Below are 27,827 nucleotides of genomic sequence, written 5' to 3'. Positions count from 1 at the left end.
GTCACTGTCCGTGTGGAGTTTGCACATTCTCCCCGTGTCTGCGTGGATTTTGCCCCCACAACCCAAAAATGTGGAGAGTAGGTGGATTGGCCACGCTACATTGCCCCTTAATTGGAAAAAATAATTGGGTAATCTAAATTTATAAAAAAAAAATACCTTGTAGGCTTATCTCAGGAAATGGAACGTAGATATCAATGCCTGGAAGACCTTTGCTCAGAAGAGCCCTATTTGGCGGAACGTTCAAACCCTCCACCACCGACGAACAGTGGCAGCCGTGTGTACCATCTACAAGATGCACTGCAGTAATTCATCAAGGTTCCTTAGATAGCACCTTCCAAACCCAAGACCACTACCATCTAGGGCGGGATCATAGAGCCAAAGATGTTTACAGCATGGAAACGGGCCCTTCGGCCCAGCTTGTCCATGCTGCCCAGTTTCTATCACTAAGCTAGTCCCACTTGCCTGCATTTGGCCCACATCCCTGTATACCCACCCTGCCCATGTAACTGTCTAACAGTTTTTGAAAGGACAAAATTGTACCCGCCTCTACCCCTGCCTCTGGTATCTGAGAATTCCACTCTACTCCTTCAAAGAATCAGCTCATCCTCGCCCTTGTGAGGTGTGCTCTGTATATCACCTTCAGCTGTATCAGCCCCAACCTCACGCACACGGTGGAGGCATTTACTCTCCGGGGCACTCTCCAGAACCCCTCCTCCGTATCCTCTCCCAACTCTTCCTCCCACTTTGCTTTGATCACTTCCAATAGTGCCTTCTCTTCCAAAATAGCTCCGTAAATCGCTGACACTACCCCCTTCTCCAGTCCCCCGTCGTCAGCACCTCCTCCTGCAACGTGGAGGCCGGCTCCTCAGGGAAGTTCTGTATTTCCTTTCTGGCAAAATCTCGAACCTGCATGTATCTAAACATTTCCCCCTGCTCCAGCCCATACTTCGTGTCCAGCTTCTTCAATCCTGCAAACTGATCCCAAAAAAACAAATCTTTCAGTGCCTTAATCCCCTTCTCCTCCCATTGCCGAAAATTTCCATCCCACCTCCCTGGCTCAAATCAGTGGTTCCCCCGAATCGGCATTTCCCTTGACCCTGCCCCCAACCCGAAGTGTTGGCGAAACTTCCTCCAAATTTTAACACGGAGTATCTTAGGTGTACAATTATACCCGTTAGTGAGTGATCACCACATGCTATCCATTATAGCTCCATTAATGGAATTAACATCCTCATGACAAATCAAAATTTAAAAACATCCTTCTTTCACCTTCTGTGACTTCCAACTCATTTTGTACAATAAAGTGCCCTTTTAATGGAATTAGCAGCGTTAGGATAAACCAAAGTTTAAAAAAATATATCTCATACTTTAATTGTATTTGCATTTTAAACATATTTATAAACGCTAAACACTAATAATATAAAATGTTAACCTTCCAAGAAAAAAACTCCTGATGTTTCCTGCCTTTGCTAGATTGAAAAGGTTCCATGTAAATAAAAGGTGTAAAAACTCATCAAAAATCCGGGTAAGTGGCCCAAGTTAGCGCTGTAGCTGGATTTTTCATTCAGGGCTCCAGAGCAGCGCAGGGCATTAAGCAGTCAGAAAAAGCAGCCGAGAGTTGAAACGCTGCATGCTTCCAGCGCACATGCCTGAATGCCTGCACCTCCGCGGCACACCAGCGACTTAAGTTGAGAATCATGCAGGAAGTTGAGGGCCCAAATCTTGCATTTTAACCTTTTTTGTGCTACCTTATGAAATGCCAATTCCCTGGTTCCACTTTATCAGCCCTGCCAGTGAGACCTTCAAAGAAACTTCAATAAACTTGAATTTCCCTTTCGCTGGGAGGCACGGTAGCGCAGTGGTTAACACTTGCTTCACAGCTCCAGGGTTCCATATTCGATTCCCGGCTTGGGTCACTGTCTGTGCGGGGTCTGCACGTTCTCCACGTGTTGGCGTGGGTTTCCTCCGGTTTCCTCCCCAAGTCCCGAAAGAAGCGCTGTTTGGTAATTTTGACATTCTGAATTCTCCCTCAGTGTACCCGAACAGGCGCCTGAATGTGGTGACTCGGGGATTTTCACAGTAACTTCATTGTAGTGTTCATGAAAGCCTACTTGTGGCAATAATAAAGATTATTATTAAACTCGTATTGATTTTTTTTGATCACTGAGATTTTCTTAAGTGTTTTGTTAAGAATTCCTTATGAATAGATTCCAGCATTTTTCTGACATCTGATGTCAGGTTTACTTGTCTGTAGTTCCCTGTTTATTGTTCTCTCCCTCCTTTCTTAAATAGTGGTAACATTTGCTAATGTAAATCTGCTTTAACTGTTCTAGAATCTCGGGAATTTTGGTGAATCATAACCAGTGCATCATCTATCTCAGAACCCTTAGACATAGGTCATTAGGTGATGGGGATTTGTTGACTTTTAGTCCTTCGGGTTCCTCTAATATTTGTCTCTGCTGATAATTACCTTGAGTTCCTCACTCTAATTTGTCCCTAGTTTACCCTCTATTTCTGGTATATAATTTTTGTCATCTACTGCGAAGTAAAGACAAAATCTCTGGCCTCCTGCAGCATGTTTCACAGTGGCGGGAGATGACCCACCATTGGCCGGTGGTGGGATTTCCCAGTGAATCCGCCCCATACGGTGGGGGGGGGGGTGTGCTGTTGACCAGACGAGAAGGTCCTCCAGCTTGAAGAGCTGGAAAATCTCACCCAAAGTATTCGTTCAAAACCTGGTCTATTTTCTGATTCTTCTATTATTTTAACCTGGCTCTGCCTCCAAAGGACCACATGTACTTCAGTTACTCTAATCTTTTTAAATGTAATTATGAAAGCTCTTCATTCTATTCTTATATCTGTCCCTGGCTAGCTTGCTGTCATGTATTATTTTTCCCTTTTTTATTAACTTTATTCAGACTTATTACTATGCTTTGTAACATTTAAAGTCCTTAGCTTCCCTTGTAAACCACGGCTGCATTGTTAGATCCACAAAATGGATTTATTTTTTATTCCAGAAACAATTGCATTTCTTTTATTAAAGTGTATATTTTTAAGTTTTATACAATAAAAAGATAAACAATCAACCAATGAAGATGTAAAGCTGCAAAGTCAAAAAGTTACAAAAAATCCCTAATAAAAAATACAAATTAAAACCTATAACTAAACCCCCTGCGTTGACCTGGAGAAAGGCGGAAACAAGTTCCCTACCTTATTGCATGTCCGAGGGATCTCATGTGAGGCTGATTGCCGCTTGAGTTGATGAGCCAGAAGACGACTGGCCTCCTCCTCATGCTCATAAAACATACTCCTGGAGAATTGTTACTGACGCAAAGGATTGCCGGTGCACACCAGCTCAAATTAGGTCTGTAATTTTATCATGTTCACCAGTAGCTGCGGAGTAGGATCAAACGAGTACTGGTGGTCCACCTCTGGGATCGAGTCCACCAGCCTCTGCTGCTCCACTTTCACCATCTTCAGCATGTATGCCCCATAAGAAATAATTTCCCTCACTAATGACGACCTTAAGAGCCTCCTAAAGAGTGGAAAAAGAGATTGAGTCTGACTTGTTTATTTTAATATAATCTTCTATAGACATTTATTGTCTCACGGAAGAGTAGTGTCTGGTCTCTAGGGTGGGCATTGGGTAGGGCCGGACTGTTAACAGTAGATCAACAAAATGTGATATGTGGTTGGAGATAACAATCATTGACTACTCAGCCGCAACCACCGAAAGGAGGAGAGCCCTACCAAAAATTTAAAAAGTAAATGCGGGAATGTGCATGATGGGCATGTGGGTAAAAAAATTATTTATCGATTGGGTGCAAAACGTGCCAGGGATCGCTCTCCCAGTCCCCCATCTGTGCTTTAAAGAGCCAAAGCCCTGGCCGCCCTGAATGGGACAAGAGATTTAGGTTTGGAACAATCCAATTTAGGGTCCAAAACACAGTTCAGGTCGCTGTCTAAAATCAGCTGGTGTGAGTCAAGGTTTGGGAGAAATTTTAAAAGAGAATTGATAAAAATCATGTCATCACAGTGAAGGGCATAAACTTTAACCATTACTACCGGAGTGCTCACCAGGGAGCCACAAATAATAATATAACAACCATTGAGGTTGGCTATTATCTGAAAGAAGGAGAATTGAACTCTGTTATTAATTTAAATTGTCATGCCCCTGACCCTGCAATCAAAACTGGAGTGAAAAACCTGCCGGACCCAACCCTTTTGTAACCTGGTCTGGTGCTTGACACGGAATGGGGTTTCCTGCAAGAAGACAACATCGGAGTTTAGGCTCTCAAGATGGGCAAATGCCCTTGACTGTTTTACTGCCTGATCATTCCAGGTAACCAAACAAATTGGAGGCCTTCCACAACTCCTTAATTGCCAATCGACCATTCCCAAAGAGAAATACCAATCAAGGTACACTGAAAACCTTGAAAAGGTAAAATAAAATAAAGACCCAAGACAGCCACGGAGTCCAGTCAGATGACTCGACAAAGGATAATCCGCAGGCACCATCAGAAAACTAACACTAATACCGACCCCCCCCCCCCCCCCACCTCAACAATGCCATATTGAAACAGTAAAAAACAATCCCCTATCCCAAAACCTGCTATTAACAAAACACAACTAACTATACACTCTAAATTCATTCTCACAGACTACTGTGAAGAGCTACAGAAAACACTCTATCTCTGCCTCTGGTAACTGACCCCTCTGTTAGCAGGAAGACTCCCAACTGGAAAGTCAACACCGGAGCCCCGCAAGGCTGTGTACTTAGCCCCCTACTCTACTCCCTGTACAAATACGACTGCGTGGCAAAACTTGGCCCCATCTACAAGTTTGCTGACGATACGACCATAGTGGGCCTGATCTTGAATAACGACGAGTCAGAATACAGGAGGGAGATAGAGAACCTAGTGGAGTGGTGTAGTGACAACAATCTCTCCTTCAATGCCAGCAAAACTAAAGAGCTGGTCATTGACTTCAGGAAGCAAAGTACTGTACACACCCCTGTCAGCATCAACGGGGACGAGGTGGAAATGGTTAGCAGTTTCAAATTCCTAGGGGTGTACATCTCCAAAAATCTGTCCTGGTCCACCCACGCCGACGCTACCACCAAGAAAGCACAACAGCGCCTATACTTCCTCAGGAAACTAAGGAAATTCGGCCTGTCCACATTAACCCTTACCAACATTTACAGATGCACCGTAGAAAGCATCTTATTGGGCCGCATCACAGCCTGGTATGGCAACTGCTCGGCCCAGGACCGCAAGAAACTTCAGAGAGTCGTGAACACCGTCCAGTCCATCACACAAACCTGCCTCCCATCCATTGACTCCATCTACACCTCCCACTGCCTGGGGAAAGCAGGCAGCATAATCAAAGATCCCTCCCACCCGGCTTACTCACACTTCCAAATTCTTCCATCAGGCAGGTGATACAGAAGTCTGAGAACATGCACGAACAGACTCAAAAACAGCTTCTTCCCCACTATCACCAGACTCCTAAATGACCCTCTTATGGACTGACCTCATTAACACTACACCCTGTATGCTTCATCCGATGCCAGTGCTTATGTAGTTACATTGTATATGTTGTGTTGCCCTATTATGTATTTTCTTTTATTCCCTTTTCTCCCCATGTACTTCATGATCTGGTGAGCTGCTTGCAGAAAAATAGTTTTCACTGTACCTCGGTACACGTGGCAAAAAACAAATTCAATCCAATCCAATCCAATACAGCCGTTTCTAGATTACAATGCTGCATTAGTGTTCAATTATCACACCCAACAACGATGATGAAAAGAGAAAGAGAACAACAAACTGACAGCAAAGATAAGCAGAAAACCCAATCAAGGTTATTTTGAGAACACTCAAACCCCGAACATGAAAAAAATAAAATATTAAGGACCTGTCCACAGGGCCATAAAATAGATTGAAGATAGATTAAACAGTACTCTCAAGCGTTCAAACAAAGGAGTCTGCATCTTCCAGCACTTCAAAAAAAGTGTTCCTTTCCCCTAAGAGCCCGAAGGCAAGCTGGGTAGGTCATTCAAATCTGATTCCATTTCTATACAAGGTGGCTTTCACTCTGTTGAAGGCAGCTCTTTGTTTTGCCGAGTCTGCACTCAGATCTTGGTACAACCTGATGGAGTGACCTTCACATTTGACATTGCGATGCTCTCTAGCCCAGTGAAGGAGCTGTTCCTTTTCCTTGAAACTCTGAAATTGTACGATAACTGCACAGTGGATCTCCAGATCGAGACTTTGGTTGCAGAGAGCGGTGGGCCCGGTCTAATTCCGTGTTGGGGTGATGGGGGGGGATAGAACACATTCTCACCCACCATTTTGCAAAAATAGTCAGTAGGGGTGCGGTCCTCCACCCCTGCGGCATTCGCAAAATGCAATGTCCTACTTCCTGGATCTATTTTCCAGGTCACTTATTATGGCCTTCAATTACTTATTACATTCAACCACCGAAGTAAGATTGGCTTCTAGTGAGGTGATCCGATGGTCACTGTGATCTGCTAATGCCGCTTTGTAGACTTTAATTGGCTCCATGAGCCTCGACAGTCTTATTTGTGTTGTCTAAGGCCAAACGAATGGGGCCAAGGCCTCTTTGATCGATTTTTTTAAAGATCTACCGCCAAACTATGTTAGTTTGCTCGCCAAAATGCTACCGAGATCCTAGGCTGTTAGTGGAGTGGTCGGAAAAGGAGAACCCAACCCCACCATCTTCCAGAAAAATCCTGCGAGGTTTCCGAATCTGTCTGCAGATTTCGGCCTGGATCCTTCTGAGTTTTGTCTCTCCTGTACATCTAGATAAGATAGAAGCTCTGATTTTTGAAAAGTAAACGAATTGAGGTGCCAGGAAAGATGTTTTTAAAAGTCCGCTTTCTTGTGGGAGCCACCTCGTAAGAGCCCTCCCTTTACATTGCGCCACGGAAGTTTAACAATTGCATTTCTATAGCGTCTTCTACATCAAACCATCCTCTGTCTACTTCACACATTGAAATAGGGATGGATGGCCTCCTTCTGGGCTGCAATCACTATATATACTAACCCATGGTGATTTTTTTTGTGAGGATTGGTTATAAATAGAGTGGTAACTAAAAGCCTAACCAAGTGAAAAAAGATGGTTTTGAGATGTTTAAAAGAGGAAGGGGTGCACAGGTTTACTAAGGGACAATCAGAGATGCAGCAATTGTAGATTCTTCCACTAATGGTTGGGTAAGGAAAGGGGGGGGGGGTTGCAAAAAAAAAAAAGTGCAAAAGACCTGGGGTATGATCTGCCCAGAGGCCGACTACCTGGGTGCCTTTGATCGCTTGTGAAGCCCCTGTCAGTACTGTTCCGCCTGGTTCCCATTTGCGGGGACTAGTACTGAATGGCTCCTGGCTGAGGTCTCCTCAACGAGGCTGATAGATGCCGGGTGACCATTGGATCTGGCACGAACATTGCTAAGTGGGTTCTTAAATTCACTTGGCCATGCGAGAATGGCCGGCACCCAGATCGCAAGATCTCACAACATCTCGCAAGATCTCATTAGGTCATGTGAGGCGTAACGGCCATCGGGAATGCTAGGGCAGGCCTCTCCCGGGATCTACTCACCGTGTGCCTCTCTGATTCCAGCGGGACACAGCCGGTAGATCTCGTCCTTGGTGAATGCATGACTTGATTGGAAGATTTTGCAGAGGTCAATTGAGGGAAGGCACTGAAGACGTGATGATCACTAAAAGGACTTTAATATGCTGAGGTCAGGGATCCAATATAGATCATCAAAAACTGGGGCTTTGTGAGGGTAGGCTTTGTTTTGCTAAGTTTGAATTTTTGAAGGATCTGAAAGGATAAATAAAGAAGTCTCGGATGACAAAAACATGGCTAACTGGATGCAGGACCAGACAGCAATTTGTGGGTAAATATTTACAGTTTTGATAACACAAAGGATGTGAGGATTATAATTTAGAGATTAATGTTTATCTCAAGTATCTCAAACCCATACACAGTAAATATCAATTTTAAATAATACAGGTTTCCCTGGGTTAATCCTTGGATACTCAAACTTTTCTTCCTATTCCCCAATGCACCAACCCTCCCCATATTATGCATATGTCAGTGACACTCTGTAGCTCCTTGTGATTGCCCCCATTCCCTGCAAACATTTCTTGGTACTTGCACACTCGGCAAGACAATTTCCCAATGCATTCACCATCTACCACTGCCATCTAGTGCACCTGCACCTTAAACCCCTCGCTTCAACCATTGCTTCACCCAGGAAACTATCCAATGCTTTCTTATCTTACATTTCCTTCTCCATTCCTGTAATCATCCTTGTGGTGCCATTTCTGTTTGGTTGTTTTTTGTGATTGTATTCTTCCAAAACAAATTCTAGGGCCTACAACAGCAATTGGAGTTCCCCATTCTGTGCCTATTGCCTCCACCCCATCAGTTTCAAGCTTTGTTTTTACGCTCCGCCCTTATCTTGTCCTTACTGTAGATTGGCTAGCTCTCTTCTCTACACTTTTCTCTTGGTTTTCCACTGCAGGCTCACCTTTTCCAAATTCCTGATGGGCAAGTTTCAACCCTGTACCAGAAAAGGGTATTAATAATAGTTGTCATCTTGCTAATTAATGCCCTGGCCTTTAATGAAAGAAAACAACACATCAGAGACATGCAGCAAGGAAGGCATGCATAAATCAGGACTTACATTTATATATTGCTTTCCACAACTCCAGCTCAAGCCAAAATGTCTTGCAGCCAACAAAGTACATTTGAAGTGCAGTCACTGTTCAACTATAAGAATAGAGAGAAGGAAGAAAAGATTTAAAGATAGAGAGAGGTTGAGAAAAAGAGTTGGGTTGCACAGAGATGCAGACAGCAAGAGAAAATGTATGACCGTTTAATACTAAGAAACTGTAAAAGAATTTAACTATAACAGAGGAAGCAAAGCTTTAGAAAGAGGATGTCCAAGTAGGAAGACATTGAAAAAGACTTTTTTATTTTTGCTCATGAATCAGCCCATGCTAGAGCAACTTATATCATTTTATAAATGGTACTGAAACCACAAGAACAAATTTTTAATCATGCTCAATTTTTTCATGTACTGCCTCTTTCCACTATAGTTGAATAGCTTTCTTTTGAACATATACCTTTTAGTTTTAAAAGAAGGATAAAAATAGCTGAACTGCATTAAAATTAGCCCTTGACAGTTGCAACTAACACAACCTATTTGGGAAGCTTTATCCATCACCGGTCTCTTCATGTTGGTTGCCAGGCTGTCGTAGGGTTTAGAACAGAGAAGAAAAGGATTACTTCAAAGCCTGAAAGTGGGATGCATAACTTCTCGACTGTGCATCAGTTGTGTGACATTAAGCTGAACTTTTAAGCTATTTAGACCTTGTGAGTTACTTCAATGAAGAAGCAAAATATAGTAATGAGCCCACATCTTTTCATTTTTAGCAGTTATTTATTTTCATTTAAGACTAGCCTTTTTGTTGCTTAATCTCCATCATCCTGTGGCTCAAACTTCAGTGATATTTGTATGCACTTAATGAAACTGCTGTTTTTTGTGTTTGAGTCTCAGTGGGACAGAATACTTTGGTATCTAAAGAAATAAAGCTCCTTCCCTCCCCCATTGCTGTTTCTGCACTGACAAAGTGATGAACTTGTATATCTTTTAAGGTATAGGCAAGAAGTTCCCATGAAGGGCCTTACAATATGTAGATTAGAGATGGTTACTTTGACCAAGGTGGTTAACAATTCCCTTAAAAAAGGTAAGAGATTTTTTAAGGTCAAAGTATTTGAAATAAAACTAGCCTTCATGCATTGTCAGGCATGACTATACAGTATTAAATTTCTTGCACCCAGATACTCCAAACATTTCAGATCGTATTATGTGGCCATGAGCCTTCCAAATGTTTTATATATAATTCTAATGATTGTACTTGCACTAAAAAACATTTCAGTCAGGATGCTTTCAGTCCTTATTGTTTGAAAAAATAAAGGATGAATTTAGAGTAATTTCTAGTCTTGCTGACATCTAATTTTTCCTGTATCAGTTCTAGCTAGCAAGAGTAGTTCTGGTGACTAGTTACTTACATGATCTGACTGCTACAAGAAACATGTCCGAGAAAGGTTCCCAAAATTGTATTTGTCAACCCTACTAATTGCCAGAGGAAATTTAAATTTAAAATTATGTGAACTGATAATTTTGAAAATGTCTTTCAATTACCTTCTTATTTCAGTATGTATTCCAATTGCTGCTTGTGGGGTGGGTGGGGGGAGGGGGGAGGTAGTCCTCAGTATAGATGTACCTTATGAATAGGCGATGGCATTTTGTAAGAATAATTAAAATTCCATGTCAGTGTTAATTACTTTAGCATCAGTATTATAGTTAATAGTCATGTAGAAATTAATGAGATGTGGGGTTTTCTTTTACCGCTATGTGCAACTTTGTTGTCATATTTTAAAATCTGCCTTTTAAATACACCCACAATATTAGTGTGAGCAAAGCCTACTGGGTTCTACTGGTTGCATTTGGTATATGAGGACTCTTGTGCAAGACCTTAGATTGGAACCCCAGGATGTTAAGGGTAAGAGTGTCCTAGCAAGATCCTAACGTCAGCAGATTTCTATTTTTTTCATTATGTTTTGTTCACTACTACTGGCAAAATGAAACATGTTCTGCAGTATCACTGTTTCCTTTGGGTGGCTGGCAGTGCTTTGGGAGATGGGAGAGAGGACTCCCTGGTCTGTGTCAATATTTACTTGAAAACCACTGTGTGATGCATAAAGTAAATTGTGAAAATATGAATACACTATGTTAATTTTCACAATACCATATCTCAGGCAGGCCATTTCTGGAAGGCAGCGTCAGAAACATATACACTATTTTTGTTAGCAGTCCTTTATGCTGATTGTTACAATACATTTATCATACATGTCATAATTATGATCCTAAAAGCCTTCAGTGCTGTGCCATTTATTTTCTCTGAGAAAATCTTTTTCATTTGTTTGAAAGTGATAATGAGAAAAAAAATGAGTAACTCTTATGCATCAGTAGTCTAATAACAAAGGCAAGTAAAAGTTTAGGCCATTCACTGTTGGTGAAAGTCAACTTTGGTTGGGGCACAAAATGGGCTATAGCTAATCAGTTGCACGTTACCCACTTCACATGTTTTTCCATTGTATATACTTCAATCCAAAGCCACCATATATTTAATTGTGTTTTTTTTAATACAAATTCAAAGCACCCAATTCATTTCTTTTCCAATTAAGGGGCAATTTAGCATGGCCAATCCACCTACCCTGCGCATCTTTGGGTTGTGGGAGTGAGACCCACGCAGACACGGGGAGAATGTGCAAACTTCATACGGACAGTGGCCTGGGGCCAGGATCGAACCCGGGTCCTCAGCGCCTTGAGGCAGCAGTGCTAACAACGGTGCTTTAATTGTGGTTTTAATATTCTCTAAATATCTTTCAAGAAACCTATTGAGCTGGATTCTCCAGTTCCCAAGCCGCATGTTTCTCAGAGATGCGCCGTTTGCTGGCACTGGGATTCTCTCTTCCCGCCACTTGTCAATGAGGTTTCCCATTGAAGCCACCTCATGCTGCTGGGAAACCCATGGGCTGGGCTACGCTGCCATTGGGAATAGAAAATCCCAACAGTAAGACAATTCCAGCCATTGTCTAAAGGAACATAAATGGTTTTGATTTGCATTTTACTGCTTTTTTATTTTTTTTTAAATGTATGCCAATAGGTTTCAAGACTATGATTTAAACCCCATAAATGTTCTGAATTCATAATTGAATTATGGTTTGCGCTGAAGTGGAGATATAAATCTCTCCAGTGATCTTCACAATATATTCTGTTCAAGTACGAATTGGGCAAAGAAGTTGGCAATGTTAATAAGTAGAGCTGGATCTGATATTGAGCCATATTCCCTTTTTCGTGGTTTAGTACAGTTGAGGCAGTTATGTAAGTCAGTTATTGTGTTGTATAGATTCTTATGCTTAAAATGTGAACTTAAAGTTTGTTGGACATTTAGGTGATGCAACCTTAGCTGAATCATGTTTTGAGATTATTTTCAACTAGATTCCAGCTACTTAAATGTGTGGCAACATCTTTGTGAAATATGAGAATGATTTAGTGGCATAATATCTAGCTTACTTTATATTCAACAGTTTCCTGTTTTACTAAATATAATTAACTTGCTAATGCATAAATGAAGCAAATATGAATTCTTCGTTTTTTACTAAGACTTGTCAACTTGTTGCATGCTTTGTAGCAAAGCCTAACCTGGGGTAAAGGTCTAACAAGTGTCGTGTTAGGTACACTGGTCTAACACTGGCAGCAACTGGATGCAGCTTAGATCAGAAAGATACTCCAGACATTGAAGTTAGTTCAACATTGAAGTTAGTTCAATTTGGTTTATTGAACTAATAGCACAGTTAGCACAGTTCTCTGTGAGTTCGACTCTCTGCTAACTTAAGTGTGGTTACTGTGTCTGACTGAACCAGAGCCATATGGTGGTGTGTGAGATTGTAACAACACCCTTGACTGACGCTCTAGATGTTCATCAATGGCAAGAGGCGGAGTGTGAGTGCCTTGTGTCATTTATAATCAGATCCCACCCCTGAGTGACCTTCTTGCTTATTGGTCATGTCCTGTTCTCCGTGTCCATTAGCTGCTTGTCTGTATATCATTATGTGTGTGTGTGTGTGCCTCCATATCATGACAACAGGCACATCTGAGCATCTGAAATAGCATTTCTTTGTTCTTGTGTATTTTATCATGCATTCCTGTTCAAACCAAACATATGCTTTGTTTCTTTTTATTGTAGAGGTGGATAGAATTTCACTAGTTATCAAAAGTAATGTTTTGAAAAGTTTGAAGAAATAGTAATTTATACGTAAATAAATTATCACCTGGACATTGTGCACCAGTAATCCTATACTCTGGGGAAACTTAAATTGCCTTCTGAATCATTAAGGATAAAATACTGCAATATAGCAGAGTTTGTTCCTTAATTGAGCTACAATCCACAAAACCCAAATGCAGGTGGCAACACCAGCTAATGGGATGGAGGTATTACTAGATTGGTAATATTTGCATTGTGGTAAATATTTTAACTTTTCAATTCTCAATTGTTCTCAATAACGCATTCCTGTCCCAAATATTCCCTATTCAGCGAATCATTTTAGTCCAGTAATACACAGCTCCTCCTTTCTTCCCCACTCCTACCATTACCCATCTGCAGGAAACACTGCAACACAAATGGCCTAAACGTTTGTCAGGGGTACAATGAGGTAATAAGAAATGGTGTTTTATGGAAGAGCCCTTTAGCATTAGAACATGCAATATGAGGAATCCATGGCCATATTTGATTCAGTTATTTGATCAGTATCTATTGAGCCGACAGTCGCATAGGTTGTTCCTTCCTCACTGAATTAGTACCATATTATTAATGAAAAATCTTTTCGTAGTTTGCATATTGGTGCATTTGATTGTCAGACAATAGAGAACTGACAATGAGCAATCCGTGTTATTTCCAGCTGTGCTCCCAACCAGCCAGTTTCTAGTGGAGTTGGACATAATGGAGAAAGGTTGCCCAAACTGGGTATCAAGACAAAAGAGTCTTTAGGAATCATATAAACCCTATACATTATGCAGTTGCCAGCAGATATTTTATTTTACAGTGAGCACATCATGGCTTGTTTATTTAGGGAGATCAAAGATTATGTGCAACAAGTAGGAGAATGGAATTAGACTAAGTGCTTCTTTGGAGAAAGACACTGGTACAGAGTTGATGGTTCAGGAGATCAGCTTTTATGTTATAAACTTATGGGCGATGTGTGAAAGTCTCTGCCCTTGTCATCAAGACAACATTTGACCAAGTCTGGCACCAAAAATTAATGCAAAATTGAAATCAATGGGAATCAGTGGGAAAACACTCTGCTGTTTGGACTCATACCAGGCACAAAGGGAAATGGTGTGGGTGTTGGAGGTCAATCTTCTTAGTTCCAGGACATCACTGCAGGAGTTCCTCAGGAGAGTGTCCTAGGCCCAACAATCTTCAGCTTTTTAATCAGTGACCTTCCCTTCGTCACAAGATCAGAAATGGAGATGTTTGCAATGTTGAATACAATTCACGACTCTTCAGATACTGAAGCAGTCTGTGTCCAAATGCAGCAAGGCCTGGATAGCATTCAGGCTTAGGCTGATCAATGCCAAATAACATTTGTGTGACACAAATGCCAGGCAATGACCATCTCCAACAAGAGAGAACCTAACCATCTCCCCTTGACATTCAATGTAATTACCAATGCTGAATCTCCCACGATCAACATCCTGGGAGTTACCATTGACCAGGAACTGAACTGGACTGGCCATATTAATACTGTGTCTATAAGAGCTAGCTTGCGGCTGGGAATTCTGTCAAGCATAACTTACCTACTCAAAGTCTGTCCATCTTCTATAAGGCAAAGTCAGAAGTTCAATAGAATATTCTGCACTTGCCTGGATGAGTGCAGCTCCAACAACGCTCAAGAACCTCATTGGAGCATAGGAATTAGGCAATTCAGCCCTTCGAGCCTGCTCTGCCATTCAATCAGATCTTGGCTGACTCTTTCTGGTTTCAGATCCAGCTCCCCACCTGTTCCCCATATTCCTTTAACCCATTTTTCAAATCAGAAATATATCTTATCTCCTTGAAACTAAAGACTCCACTACACTATGGGGCAGTGAGTTCCACAAATTCACCACCCTCTGTGAAAGTAGTTTTTCCTCTTCTCATTCTAAATCAACCATCTCTCAACCTATATCTGTGACCTCTGATTCCAAATTGCCCCACAAGGGGAAATATTTGGTCTCCGATTACTTCATCAATCCCTTTTAGTATTTTGTATACCTCAATCAGATCCCCTCTCATCCTTCTAACTCCAGCGAGTATAAGCCAAACTGTTTAATCTCTCCTCATACGCAGCCCTTTCATCACCCGGAATCAATCTGATGAACCTCCTCTGAACTGCCTCCAATGCCACCACAGCCTTCCTCAAATAAGGAGACCAAAACTGGACACCATACTCCAAATGTAGTCTCAACACCCTATACAATTGCAACGTCTCTACTTTTATAATGCAGTCCTTTTGCAGTAAGCGCTCACATTCCATTGTCTTTTTAATTACATGCTGTACCTGCATACCAACTTTCTGTCATTCATGAACAAAGACACCCAGATCCCTCTGCGCAGACACACTTTGAAGCTTCTTTTCCATTTTGATAATTTGCCTTTCTATTTTTCCGGCCAAAATGAATAACCTCACACTTATCCACATTAAACTCCATCTGCCAAATTGTGGCAAATTCTCCTAAACTATCTAATACCATCTGTAAACTCTTTATCTCCTCTTCACTGCTTGCTTTCCAAGCTCTTTTAGTGTCATCTACAAATTTTGCTATGTTACACTCTGTCCTTGCTTGCAGATCATTTATATAGATTGTGAACAGTTAAAATCTGAGAACTGACCCCTGTGACGCCCCACTAGTTATAGTTTGCCAGCCAGAGAAGGACCCATTTATTCCAACTCTCTGCTTTCTGTCAGCCAGCCAATCCTCAATTTAATCTGGTACTCTATCCCCAGTCCCCTGCAATCTCACTTTCTGGATCAGTCTTTTATGTGGCACCTTGTCAAAGCCTTCTGGAAGTCTAGATATACCACATCCACAGGTTCCCCACTATCCACCTTGCTGATTACGTCCTCAAAGAACTCGAGCAAGTTTGGGAAGAATGTGCAAACCCAGGAACTCAGTGCTGAGAGGCTTGGAATTTGCACAATTGAATTCATTCTGAAGGACAGCAGTGAGATTGGTTTGACTCTTAATCGCCATGTCGTAATCCTAGTTATGATGATTGTAAGTGCACTTTATGGCCTCTTATCTGAAATTAAAGGAAAGAAACAGGACGAGACAGAACTGGGGCAAGTGTGACAAGCTCCCGGTAAAAGTTTTAAAACGTTGTCATTCCAACTATAACATGGATGAAAACTAAATTACCTTGTTCATTCTGAATCTTTCCCAAGCCCCAAATGCACAGCCTTGCGCAATAGATTCTGGGAAAATCGTGTGTGAAACGTGCACACTAAAAATGTCACGCTGTCATTCCAGTTAAACAGTGATATATCGTTTCTGGCACTATATAAAGTTTCAAGACTTGAAGTATTGTGCCAGTTTAATTTTATTTTCTCCAGCTGTAAGTTCTTTCCACCTTGACTTGAACTTCTGCTGAGGCTGGTTAAATAAGAGAATTTTGCTTAATAATCTAACTTGTCCAAGATTTTGTGTTCTTTTAAAAGAAAATTATGTTGTTGGAATCATAATTGAGAAATTGATTTGTAACATGATTTTTTTTTAAATTCTGTCCTTGTTTCTTGATTTTCTTCAACTCTAATTCAGCTTGCCCATATATTTTTCTGTTTGTCTTCCAGTTTTACATTTGTCCAGTGCTTATTTCGCTGCCTGCTTTTTTTTATTGTCACATTTCTGGGGCTGGTTTAGCACAGTGGGCTAAATAGCTGGCTTGTGATGCAGAACAAGGCCAGCAGCATGGGTTCAATTCCCATACTGGCCTCCCCGAATAGGTGCTGGAATGTGGCGACTAGGGGCTTTTCACAGTAACTTCATTGTAGCCTACTTGTGACAATGAGCGATTATTATTATTATTCTCGATATATCCTCCCTGATTCAAGTTCAATAACATCAGCCAATATTTTGGGATGGAAAATGCAAAGAATTGCTAAAGCGGCGATGAGTGTAGTACAGAAGGGATGAAATGTATATGCTTATTGAGGTAAATTTGATATTCTCAGCTTATTAATTGTTGCTGTTACAATTCTATTTTTGTCCAGATTTTTACACTTAAAACCTTGATTAAACTGGCTATAAGTTAATTTATGAACTAAGCCCATGTAAGGATTATGGCATTGTTATTTATACAGGTTGCAAATCTCTTTTGGAAATAAATCTCTGAGTGAATCATTTCCTGGAATGAGAAATTGGTTAATAAATTTAACTATTCATATTCCAAATTTAAAATATTACAGCGCCCATTTTAATTGTTCCAGATGCTGCTTTTGTTTGAACAAGATTTTGGGCTAACATATCTCGATGTAAAATTTGGTTTACATAACGTGTGCACGTGTAATTATGCCTCTCTTATAAATTTGTCCTGTGAAGTGGTGTCACTCAACTAGTTTTATTGCAGACAATGTTTACAATGCTGATCCTCTGGAAATAGTATTGAAATTGGCAATGGAATAAAGAGTGCAGCTGCACTGGTAACAAACTTTTCGCATATAGAAAATAAATTATACAAATATGCTTAGAAGTGACAACTCACTTCCAAGCATATTTTGATCTATATGTTCTAAATATTCTGCTACGGTTTCTTTCCACTGCAGTGCCATTGCATTGGAAATGTTTAGAGAATTTCTGGAAGTGATGGTAAGCTCCCTTTAAAGAAAAACCTTTATTGTGCAAACTAATTCTCAGTTGTGGAAACATATCTAATTGCCCTTTGCTTGATGCCTGAAAGCATCATAAGAGATCAGACAGCAGGCCGGTTTTATGCAGCGGGTGCTATGAGAAAGTGCAGCATAAGAGCAGTTAAGATAAGAGCTTGGCCTCAATGTATTTGGTTTAGAGTTCAGAGAAATTGTTCAAAAGCAAAGTACTTGAAGTTTGAACCAAAAGCCAGACGCAGCCGACAGTTTAATCCCATGTATGTTTGGCTGGGAGGCGTTCGACTGTTTAACATTTAAACATAGGGAGCCCTGGTTGTTTGGGAGATTAAGGATTTGGTGCCTGTCTGTAATGATGGGGGTTAGATAAGATTACTATGCCGACAGCAACCTATCATTTGCCTCTCCCTATGAATCCTGTTGATGGGAAGAAACAAAACTATATCTATGTTTCATCGTGTTGATCCTAATATATAAGAAGTGGCCTTCTGGTGCCAGAAGAAGTGCAGGGCTGGGCCCACTGATAATCATGTTATTTGCTTCAAATGATGTTTTGGAGCGATGGCCTCTATTTTCAGTTATTATGATAAAGTTACTGTTTTTTTTTAAATAAAACAAATTTAAAGCATTTTCTCCATATTTAGCCTGCGTGTTGGCAGTGCACCACTGCTGCCTATAAGCGAGAGTCATTGAGTCATTCCTGCACAGAGGATGCCATTTGGGCCATCAAATTCAAGAGGATAGATCTGCAAATTGCTGTACAGTTGAAAACAGTGTTCCTGTATAATGGGTTTATAATTTTGGACAAATTCATAAAACCCAACTGCCACTATCTTTTTTTTTGTTGTTTTGTCTAAATTTGGCTAAAAATTGATTCAACAGACTGACTTGATTGATCCAACTGTTGATCTTCTATTGAATGCCACTACTGTTTGATAGTATAGGGAGAGTCATGCAATATGCTAGGGAAAACAAAAAACAAAATATTGCAGATGGTGGAAATGTAAAACAGAAACAGGAAGTAGTGGAAACCAAATGTATCAGTCAGCATTTCTGGAACGAGCAGGCATATATATTTCTGTTCCCGGTGTCAATAAGAATTCTAGAACAGGTCTCGCATTCAATTTTGAATATTTGTCTCTTGTATTAGTGGATTTTTGTCCACATTACATGGTCAGTCCTTATTTTCAACTGCATCCTATCACGGAGCATCAGGATGATGAAGAGGGCCCAAAGCTTCATTTTCAAAATGTAGCTACTGGTTACCAATTAGAATTATCGGTTGGTGATAAAAGTAGCTAAGATAAAATGTTTTTTTTAGTGGCCAATCTTTTTGGTTTAGGGTTATGCAATATGTAGTATATAGAACATAGAACAGTACAGCACAGAACAGGCCCTTCGGCCCTCAATGTTGTGCCGAGCAATGATCACCCCACTCAAACCCACGTATCAATCCTATACCCGTAACCCAACAACCCCCCCCTTAACCTTACTTTTTAGGACACTACGGGCAATTTAGCATGGCCAATCCACCTAACCCGCACATCTTTGGACTGTGGGAGGAAACCGGAGCACCCGGAGGAAACCCAAGCACACACGGGGAGGACGTGCAGATTCCGCACAGACAGTGACCCAGCCGGGAATCGAACCTGGGACCCTGGAGCTGTGAAGCATTTATGCTAACCACCATGCTACCGTGCGGCCGGTATAATTTGCAACGAAAGCTAAAACGGTATATATCTTGGCAGGTGCTCCTCAGAGCAGTGTCCTCGGCCCAACTCCTCCTTCAGTTACTTTTCTTATACTGTAAGGTCAGAAGTGGGGATGTTTGCTGGTGGTTGTAGAGTATTCAATCTATTTGCAATCCTCAGATAATGAAGCCGCCCTGCCCTCATACAGCAAGGCCTAGACAACAATAAGGCTTTGACTGATAAGTGGCAAGTAATACTTGTGCCACACAGATGCCAGTCAATGACCATCCCTAGATAACCCAACCACCTCCTGGTGAACATCATCAGTATTACCATTGTTGAATCCCCAGGAACCTGGGAGTCACCATTGATCCAAAACCTAACCAGACAAGCCATTTAAATATAGTGCTCAGAAGAGCAGGTTGGAGGCTGGTTATTCTGCAGTATGTGACTCATCTCCTAAATCCCCAAAGCCTATCCACCATCTACAAGGCACAAGTCAATATGTAATGCATTCATCAAGGCAATCATCCGATTGCCTCGATGAGTGCAGCTCCAACAACATTCAATTGGCACCCTATTCACCACTTTAATTGTCCATTCCCTCTACCACGTGCACACAGTGGCAACAGCAGCAACTTGCCAATGAATTTTTTAAAAGTTATACACTAAATGATCTCCTGTGGTGATGGTTGAGGTGAGTCAGAAAATATAGTACAATGTTTTATAACGTGGGGTGTTATGCTGTGTAACACACATAATTATCATTGCCACTGATTTATGATCACTGATTTAGTCATATTCTACTTTGTTCTGAGAGTATTAGTCACATTTTGGGAGTTGAAAACTGAATCGGTGGTCTTGATCAGTTCAATGAGTATCCTTATTTTCTAAATATCCCATTATTTTGTATTTATGTAATATTTTATCCCTTAGTATTTTTAAAACCAAACTGAGTAAGATTGTAAGACGTAGATAAATGCCTTTTGTTTAACTAGTATCAAACCGAGGCAAGGTGCCAAGGTTTAGCAGTGATTTTGGGGGGTTGTGGTGGAGTTAGTGGTAGGTGATGGGAATGCAGCCGTTGTTGCTTTGGGGACAACATTGGTGTGAGGATCATGGATTTGGGAGCTCTGTAATTTAGCAACATAATAGAGGGGAATCTTGTGATTTGGTAAAACCTCTGTGGTCAAATATGGGTTTGGTTCCCAGGAATTGTCAATGGGAATGACAAAGGTCCGATACCATTATGGAAGAGCAGGTATCTGGGTTTGACAGCACTTGAGTGTCGTGCTGTTGTATAAGAATTGAAATCTTGCTTTATGATTGATTATTAGAAAAATACTGTTTTCTTTAGATAAATATCTGCATAAATATACAGAATCCACTGTGTCTGCCTCAGTGGAATAGTAAATAAACAGCTATTTGAATAAAATTACTTTTTGTTTTTGAACAGTAAAATTCAATCAGCAATCTGTGTATCAAAAATAACCGTATATAGTTTCAGCAGGAATTAATTAGTAGCTGGATTAATGAATCTTTTGTAAGCATTGTTTAAATGTAATGGGACACTGTCTCTTCATCTTTCAGCTTGATTTTTTTTTGTAATACAAATTGGAGTTAATAACTTTATTTAAAAGTTTAGTTGAAAGCCGACTCAAATTCACCATCCATTTTGTAAACACTTTCAAAAAGCCAACTTGAAATACTGTTTTATGCAAAACACAATTTAACTTCAAATATACCTTGTTTATAACTTGAACATAAAAGTTACAAAAAAGTTATAGTCTGACAGTTTGAAGTGAGTTTCTGCTTATTTCTTTCATGTACAATAATGAGGGATAAGAATAGACACAAATGTGATTAACTCAGTTTTCAGTGCTGTAAACCTCTGTGGCTGAGTCTTCCGAAACAGATGATGTTGTTGTGTACTTAGATCTGAGACCTCCCAGCTGCACCTCATTGGATATTTACAGATGAGGTGGCCATTTGGGCAACTTAATTTCTCCATCAGAACAATCTTGCATTTCTCAGGTTTTGGGACTCAATCCCTTCACCTCGGGTGAGCGGCATTTGGTACTGGTCCTGACAAACGGGACCAAAGGGAACGGCACTTGTGGGTGTCTTGAAGAAGATCAGAAGGCCCTAGCAGCATGCCCTTTGGACAGGGTGGTGCCCTGGCACTGCTGGTGCCACCTAGGTACCCTGGCAGAACTAGCCTGGTATCCTAGCAGTACCACCTGGGTGCCATCTTGGTACTGCCAAGGTGCTCAGGTGGCACAGCCAGCTGGGTGTTAGAGGATGCGGGTGGGGGGGGCGGGGGCGGGGAGAGGGGCCAGGGGACCCTCACATGTTGCATTCTGGCTGCGGGGAGGTCGAGATTGTTTTTGTGGGCCTCGGAGATTGGATTGCCATTTAAAAATGACGTCCCGATCTCTCGCTGCAACACAAATTTCCGGCGAGCAGAGCTCCCCGTTGTAAAAAATGAGGCTATGTGTGGCCTTGGCACGCGATCCCCATTTAGGCTCCTTATTCAACATGATAGCGGCTAAACACACTCGCTAGGTCAGGGGTGGGCAAACTACGGCCCGCGGGCCGCATGCGGCCCGCCAAAGGTATTTCTGCGGCCCGCCAAGTCATTAAAAAAAAAAAAAATTTTTTTTTTTTAAATTTTTTTTTTTTTTTTTAATTTTTTTTAAGGTTAATGGAGGCGGGCTGTTGGGTTACTTACTGGTATAGGGTGGATACATTGACTTGAGTAGGGTGATCATTGCTCGGCACAACGTCGAGGGCCGAAGGGCCTGTTCTGTGCTGTACTGTTCTATGTTCTATATGAGGCGCCCAGAATCATAACCGGGTGAAGTAATTATTTTACTTAATATACTATGCGGCCCTTTGTGAATTGTGAATTTTTGAATGTGGCCCTTGCACGGAAAAGTTTGCCCACCCCTGCGCTAGGTGACTTTGTTCCCTTTTTGGGAAGATCGCGCCCTATATCTATGGAAAAGATGTTTGCATTTTCAAATTCTGCCTGCTTGGCTAAATTAAAAAGGTCAATAATCAGGTTAACACAATATTGTTGTCAGAACAGACCACATGAAACAATATTGGTTGATTTGAACCAAAGGACTGCACTGTTGTTTGGCTGCAGAGGCAGGACCGGAAGTGGGGGAAACCCAAAATTGGATCCCTGAGCACCATGCCAGCTGCCCAAATGGGTCCCAGCTCCTAGCGATTTCAGAAGGTACATCAGGACCTGTACACTAGCAGTCGAGCAAAACACATCAGTTCATCAAATCATTATGCAAATGAGCCACCTCCGAGTTGGTTAAAAAGCAGAAAGTGTTTTTGTTTTGTCAGCTCAAAAACCATGAAGCATCGCGACCATGTCCTTGAGTGAAAGCAGCATTGCAGCACAGTCATTCATGTAAAAGGGCCTATCTAATATTGCATAAAAGGAAGAGAGCTTGGGGGTCGGGGTGAGGTTGGGGGGGGGGGGGGGGGGGCTGCTCATGCAATGACACAGTGGCTATTGAAGGTGAAGAGGTTGTATACTCGAGCTATTGAAGGGGGAGTGACCCAACGGGGATTAGTAAGGCATACAAGTGTCAAGGTAGATGATGTCAGAGTCATGTGCCCTGATGGGGGACCTCCTCCATTGTTGCCACTTGCATCGGCACACCTGCCAGAAGGTGACCATGGCACTGAACCTGCTTTTCAAGGGGCAGCAGATGACCTCTCAGACATCTCTCAGTCAACAGCCCATAATAGGAGGTGATGTCTGATAGCAATTACACAGGCACAGAGGCCTGTCAACTCCTCACGTGCGGAGGGTTATCAGCTACACCCATGTGGTGATCAAGGTACCAGCAGATCAGCCAGGGACATTCATTAATCAGGAGGATTTCCACTCTCTCAACATGTATGCAACCAACAGAAGTGTATCCTCCAGGTCAGTGCATGGTATCCTGGCAGCTGCCACAACTCCTTCATGTTTAGGCAATTGCAGATGCTGTAGCTGTTCATGCCACAGGAGAGATTATGTGGATCATTGCTTCTCTTGGACAGACTCTGTCTCACCATCACTGACTTTCTGATGGGCTGCCACCCTGGCAACGTCAAAGGCCTCATCCTCCATTGACATTAGAATTGCAAAGTGGTGCACCCCACCACCTGATGAAGCCCTTTCTCCGGAGTTGTGAGCTTGTTTCTCCTCAGAGTTGAGATCAAGAGAGGTAAGATCATGTTGCCCTCATTCACCATTTTCAATGGCTCAGACATGTGATTTCAGTACCTTTAGTGATGCCAAATCTGCAATTGATGGTAAAGTGATATTTCCCACTAGCTTTACAGTGCTCTGGGCACACACCTTTTTAATGACCTGGCACCCATCAGGCAGTTCAGCTTGTGGGTAAATTGGTCAGTACAGAACTGGAGTCTTGTCATTTAGCTGTGACGCTGTGGGTCTTCAGTCTACCATTGAAAGGCTTGCAGCATTATATCCACAACCTGTTGACAATGCTGCGGCTGCTTACTTCATGTGCAACCTGCAGCAATGCCTGCTTCATTGGCTGGCTGGTCCCCTCTTTCTGCTTTCTGGGAATAGTGCACTCAACTGTTCAGTCACTGCCTCCAGAAGAACCTCAAAGGAGATGACTGAAAATCACAGGGCTGCCCTTGCCTGGGGGCCTGTCTGCTGGTGGCCTGCTGCTCTGCTCTCTCCTCCATTCTTAACTTACTGCTCGCCCAAAATGAATGTCCTTTAGGTTCATCCTTTAAATCGACGACTCACTGTGTCCGCCATCCCTAATTGGACAGCAAATGTGCTATCTGGCAATTAACTGGCCATTTCGCTAAAGTTCCTTGAGTTCATAAAGTTGTGTAAAGTTTCCAGAGGCATACCTGCCTTACGCAAAGGACGCTGCATGCTAAGGCAATATTTACTGGCCGACTCAGTGACTGTGAAGGGGTATCAGAATGAAGACCCGCTTGTGTGCACTTTACATCCAAAGATACACTTTCCTGAAGAATCTGTATTCATGAATAGGAATCTAGCTGATTTTCTCCCTGACTCCCTCCCCTCCCCCCACCCCGTGTTCCTCCTTCCCTCCCCCTGGTGTCCCGTTCTCCCCCCCCCCCCCCCCCCCAGGTGTTCCTCCTCTTTCTCTCCCCCCCCCCCCTGTGTTTCTCCTCCTTCTTCCCCCCCCCATGTTCCTCCTCCTTCTTCCCCCCCCCATGTTCCTCCTCCTTCTCCCCCCCATGTTCCTCCTCCTCCCCCCCATGTTCCTCCTCCTTCTCTCCCCCCCCCCCCCCGTGTTCCTCCTCCTTCTCCCACCCCCCCCCACGGTGTTCCTCCCCCTCTCCCCCCCATGTTCCTCCTCCTTTCTCCCCCCCCCCCCTCCCCCCCCCCCCCCCCCATGAAGCCTACTGCCATGGAAGCTAAATGTAGTGGCATATTACAGCAGCAGTGTCTGCTGGAAACAAGTTTGCTAAAGGCTATCTTTAAAAAATATGATGTCCATGCAAAGTGTAACGTCCAATGCAATTTTGATGTCACTGATATCCTTAAAACAAAACTCGTGACTATGTACCAAATTATCTTAGATCTATTTATACTTCTGGTGAACTTTTGTGCTCCTCTGCAAGAACCTGCTCAAACTTACACTGGAACACCTACCCAGCAATTATGCACACAGACACTACACTTGGTGAAAGCTGCAGTGGTCACTTTGGTGGTTAAATGATTTCATATTAGTGGGTAGCACACCAGACACAAATGGAGTAATGTTGTCAACTGCAAGAGCCTCCAGCTTTATTCTGAGACTGTCCTGTGCACCAAAGATCATAGTCAAAGGATTGAAAACCTAACAAAAAAACTAAGTAGCATCCGTAAGTGATGAAACCAAATCTCATGATAAGCTTTATTTCCTGTTGTACTTGTAAGACAGTATTTTGAAGAATATGTAAGTAGGGTACCTCAGTCCTTTAGCCAGTGGACATGCCAACCACGATTTGTGGTCAGTGGCCAGAGAAGAGCACTCTGTGACAGGAATTTCCATTTCCCATTTCCCAATGGTAGTTTAAATCTGGCACCAACTTAACAGACATCTTGGTACACAGCAGCAGTGATGTCAGCAAGCAGGTAGACAACCAATCAAATTGAAGTATTTATACCAGAAAGTTAGCCAGTAAACCAGAAAGTTAAAAGCACCTACAATCCTTCACGCTTAATTTAAGTTTTCAGGCAGTGATGTACGATGATATTAAGCTTGAAGCTAAAATAACCATAAAATGTTTTGAATTGTTTGTTTTAAACTTTGTAGATTTTTTTTCATTATTTCAAAATTTAATTTTCCGCAAATATAAAATTTGCTTTTCAGAGCTGGTAATGTTTTTTAGAAGTAATTTTTTTTTTTTTTTTAAATAAATTTAGAGTACCGAATTATTTTTTCCAATTAAGGGGCAATTTAGCATGGTCAATCCACCTACCCTGCACATCTTTGGGTTGTGGGGGCGAAACCCACGCAGACACGGGGAGAATGTGCAAACACCACACGGACAGTGACCCAGGGCCGGGATTCGAACCCGGGTCCTCAGTGCCGCAGGCAGCAATGCTAACCACTGTGCCACCGTGCTGCCCTTGTTTAGCAGTAATAACGAAATTAGAGCACTGGTAAAACCCAGTTACACCTCATTCAAGAAGATGTAACATTTTCAAGGTTTTTACGGTGAAACTAGCAGTGTAGAATTATAAGTTGTAGCTAACTTATGATTGTAATGGAGATTGCAGTCTGTGGGAACCTCTACAGGACTTCCCAAACTAGGGTTGCAAGCTCTGTGGCAGCAATTGCAGCCGCAGAGCTCCACCTGAATGGTAACAGCAGCAAAGCCCCTTTTAATCCTGGTGTTTTTTAATGGTGGGCCTGGCCTAAATGCATATGCTTGCTCCATAAAACCAACAGGAAAGGTAAGTTTTGAAAAAATGTGCAGTATCAAAAACTCTGCCCCCCCAACTCTCCTTGCCTCTCCCACTTTCACAGCTCCCATTGAAGGGCAACAGCATTTTGAAGCATCGAGTTGGGGTCCGAGTGGGAAGGCCCATGAAGGAGCTAGAATCACTGAAAAACTTCTGCATTGTTCTTTGCATATCAGTTTCAACAGCGTAATGGCACTGAATGCCAACAGTTTCACCAGATTACCATAGTGTATTACAGGCTATTAAATCTTTTCATGACCATTTCAAAAAACTCTATACAATAGTGTGAGTGAGTGTGTCTGAAACACATTTATCACTATTGTGAATAAACATACAAAGTTGGTGTGTTCATTTCTTATTGTGCATAAAATCCAGAATACATTTTGATGCTATCTGAATTATATCCAAGGTATTCATGTTGGTTACTTTCTAATCTGTGTTATGGATGCTGTAAATTTAATATCACAGCATCTATTGTGATTGCTTATGAATTGTTCCGAGGATAAAAATGAGTATGTTAATTTTAAGAAAAGGTAAAAAATTAGATTCTGGTATCAAGGTAAAGATTATTGCTAACTTTAGTTAAATATATGTTCCACTCAAAAAATAGACCAATTATTAGGAATTACACACAGGCCTAGTATCCTCTTGTTTGCGTTTCATTTATAAGCTGTAGCAGCTCCATGAAGTTTGTTTAAAATATCATACAAATTGTATTTTTCTTTGTCTAGGAAGTATCAGAAGGAAATTAAGGTGCGTTTGAAACTTGTTGATCTAGAGCTGACATCGCGCTTTCTTGGGGCCAAGACAGACACAACACTGCTGGAGGCAGAAGCTGCACTCTTGGGGTTGCTGGACAGCAAGGATTCAAAGCAAAGAGAGTGAAAGTTATAAGTAATGGCCTGGTGTGATTTTGTGTCCACAAATAATATGTATTTCTCTCTTAACTATTTAAAAAAATAAAAAAATTATACGGTGCATTTTTTTGTGTGTTTGTCAATTCAAAATCTGCACGCACACATTTTCATTGATACAGCTTATGAACAAAAAACCAAAGCACCAAAATAATAATGTTTTTGCTTTAAAAAGAGACCTGCTGTCAAAGCTTTTCATCTTGCGCTCATCAGGACAGTTCACAAAAATACCAAGTGTAATGGGATCAATTTAGATTGCATAAGAACAGATTGCTGATTGGTTGGTAAGTCGACTCTGGTCAAGGCATTGCCCTGGAAAGTACACCAGCGGCCAGCTAACTGCCGCGCTTTTGTTTGAATACACAGTGAGCCACTCAGTGAGCCTGACTGATTATCTTAAATTGGTAGCCAGTGTAATTTTTAGCACAGTTCGAATAGTTTTAGCAAGTGTTGTACAGTTGTGAAAACACATCAAATGCTGAGCACTATGGGGTGGATTCTCCTCCGTTGGTAGCGGAGTTCCCGATGCAGCGAAAAACCACGTGTTGGGCAAAAAATGGGATCACTGCCCTTCCAATAGTCCAGTCTCCCATCAGAGAGATTGTACCATTTATACCAAATTAATGGGCTGAAAGTCCGATTCTCCACATTTCAGTGATGCTCCGGCCCTCGCGGCCAAGATCATGTGGGCCTGGATTTGTGCAAATAATTTTAAGCGTGGCCCTGACA

The 27,827-nt window shown here is 41.9% G+C and overlaps 1 protein-coding gene across 1 annotated transcript in view; it reads left to right on the top strand.

Annotated features, from left to right (window-relative positions):
• mrps28 (mitochondrial ribosomal protein S28) overlaps positions 1-27,162 on the top strand; it is a 151,760-nt gene extending 124,598 nt beyond the window's left edge. The window contains exon 3 of the mRNA XM_038809677.1: positions 26,916-27,162. Coding sequence (XP_038665605.1) covers positions 26,916-27,069 — 154 coding nt within the window. The 3' untranslated portion in view covers positions 27,070-27,162. The remainder of the gene's footprint in view (positions 1-26,915) is intronic.
• Positions 27,163-27,827: the final 665 nt, after the last annotated feature.

Source organism: Scyliorhinus canicula, chromosome 10 (genome assembly GCF_902713615.1).
Source record: "Scyliorhinus canicula chromosome 10, sScyCan1.1, whole genome shotgun sequence".
NCBI classification, from domain to species: Eukaryota; Metazoa; Chordata; class Chondrichthyes; order Carcharhiniformes; family Scyliorhinidae; genus Scyliorhinus; species Scyliorhinus canicula.
The sequence above is the reverse complement of the archived record's forward strand: the minus strand, read 5'-3'. Positions and strand labels throughout refer to the sequence as shown.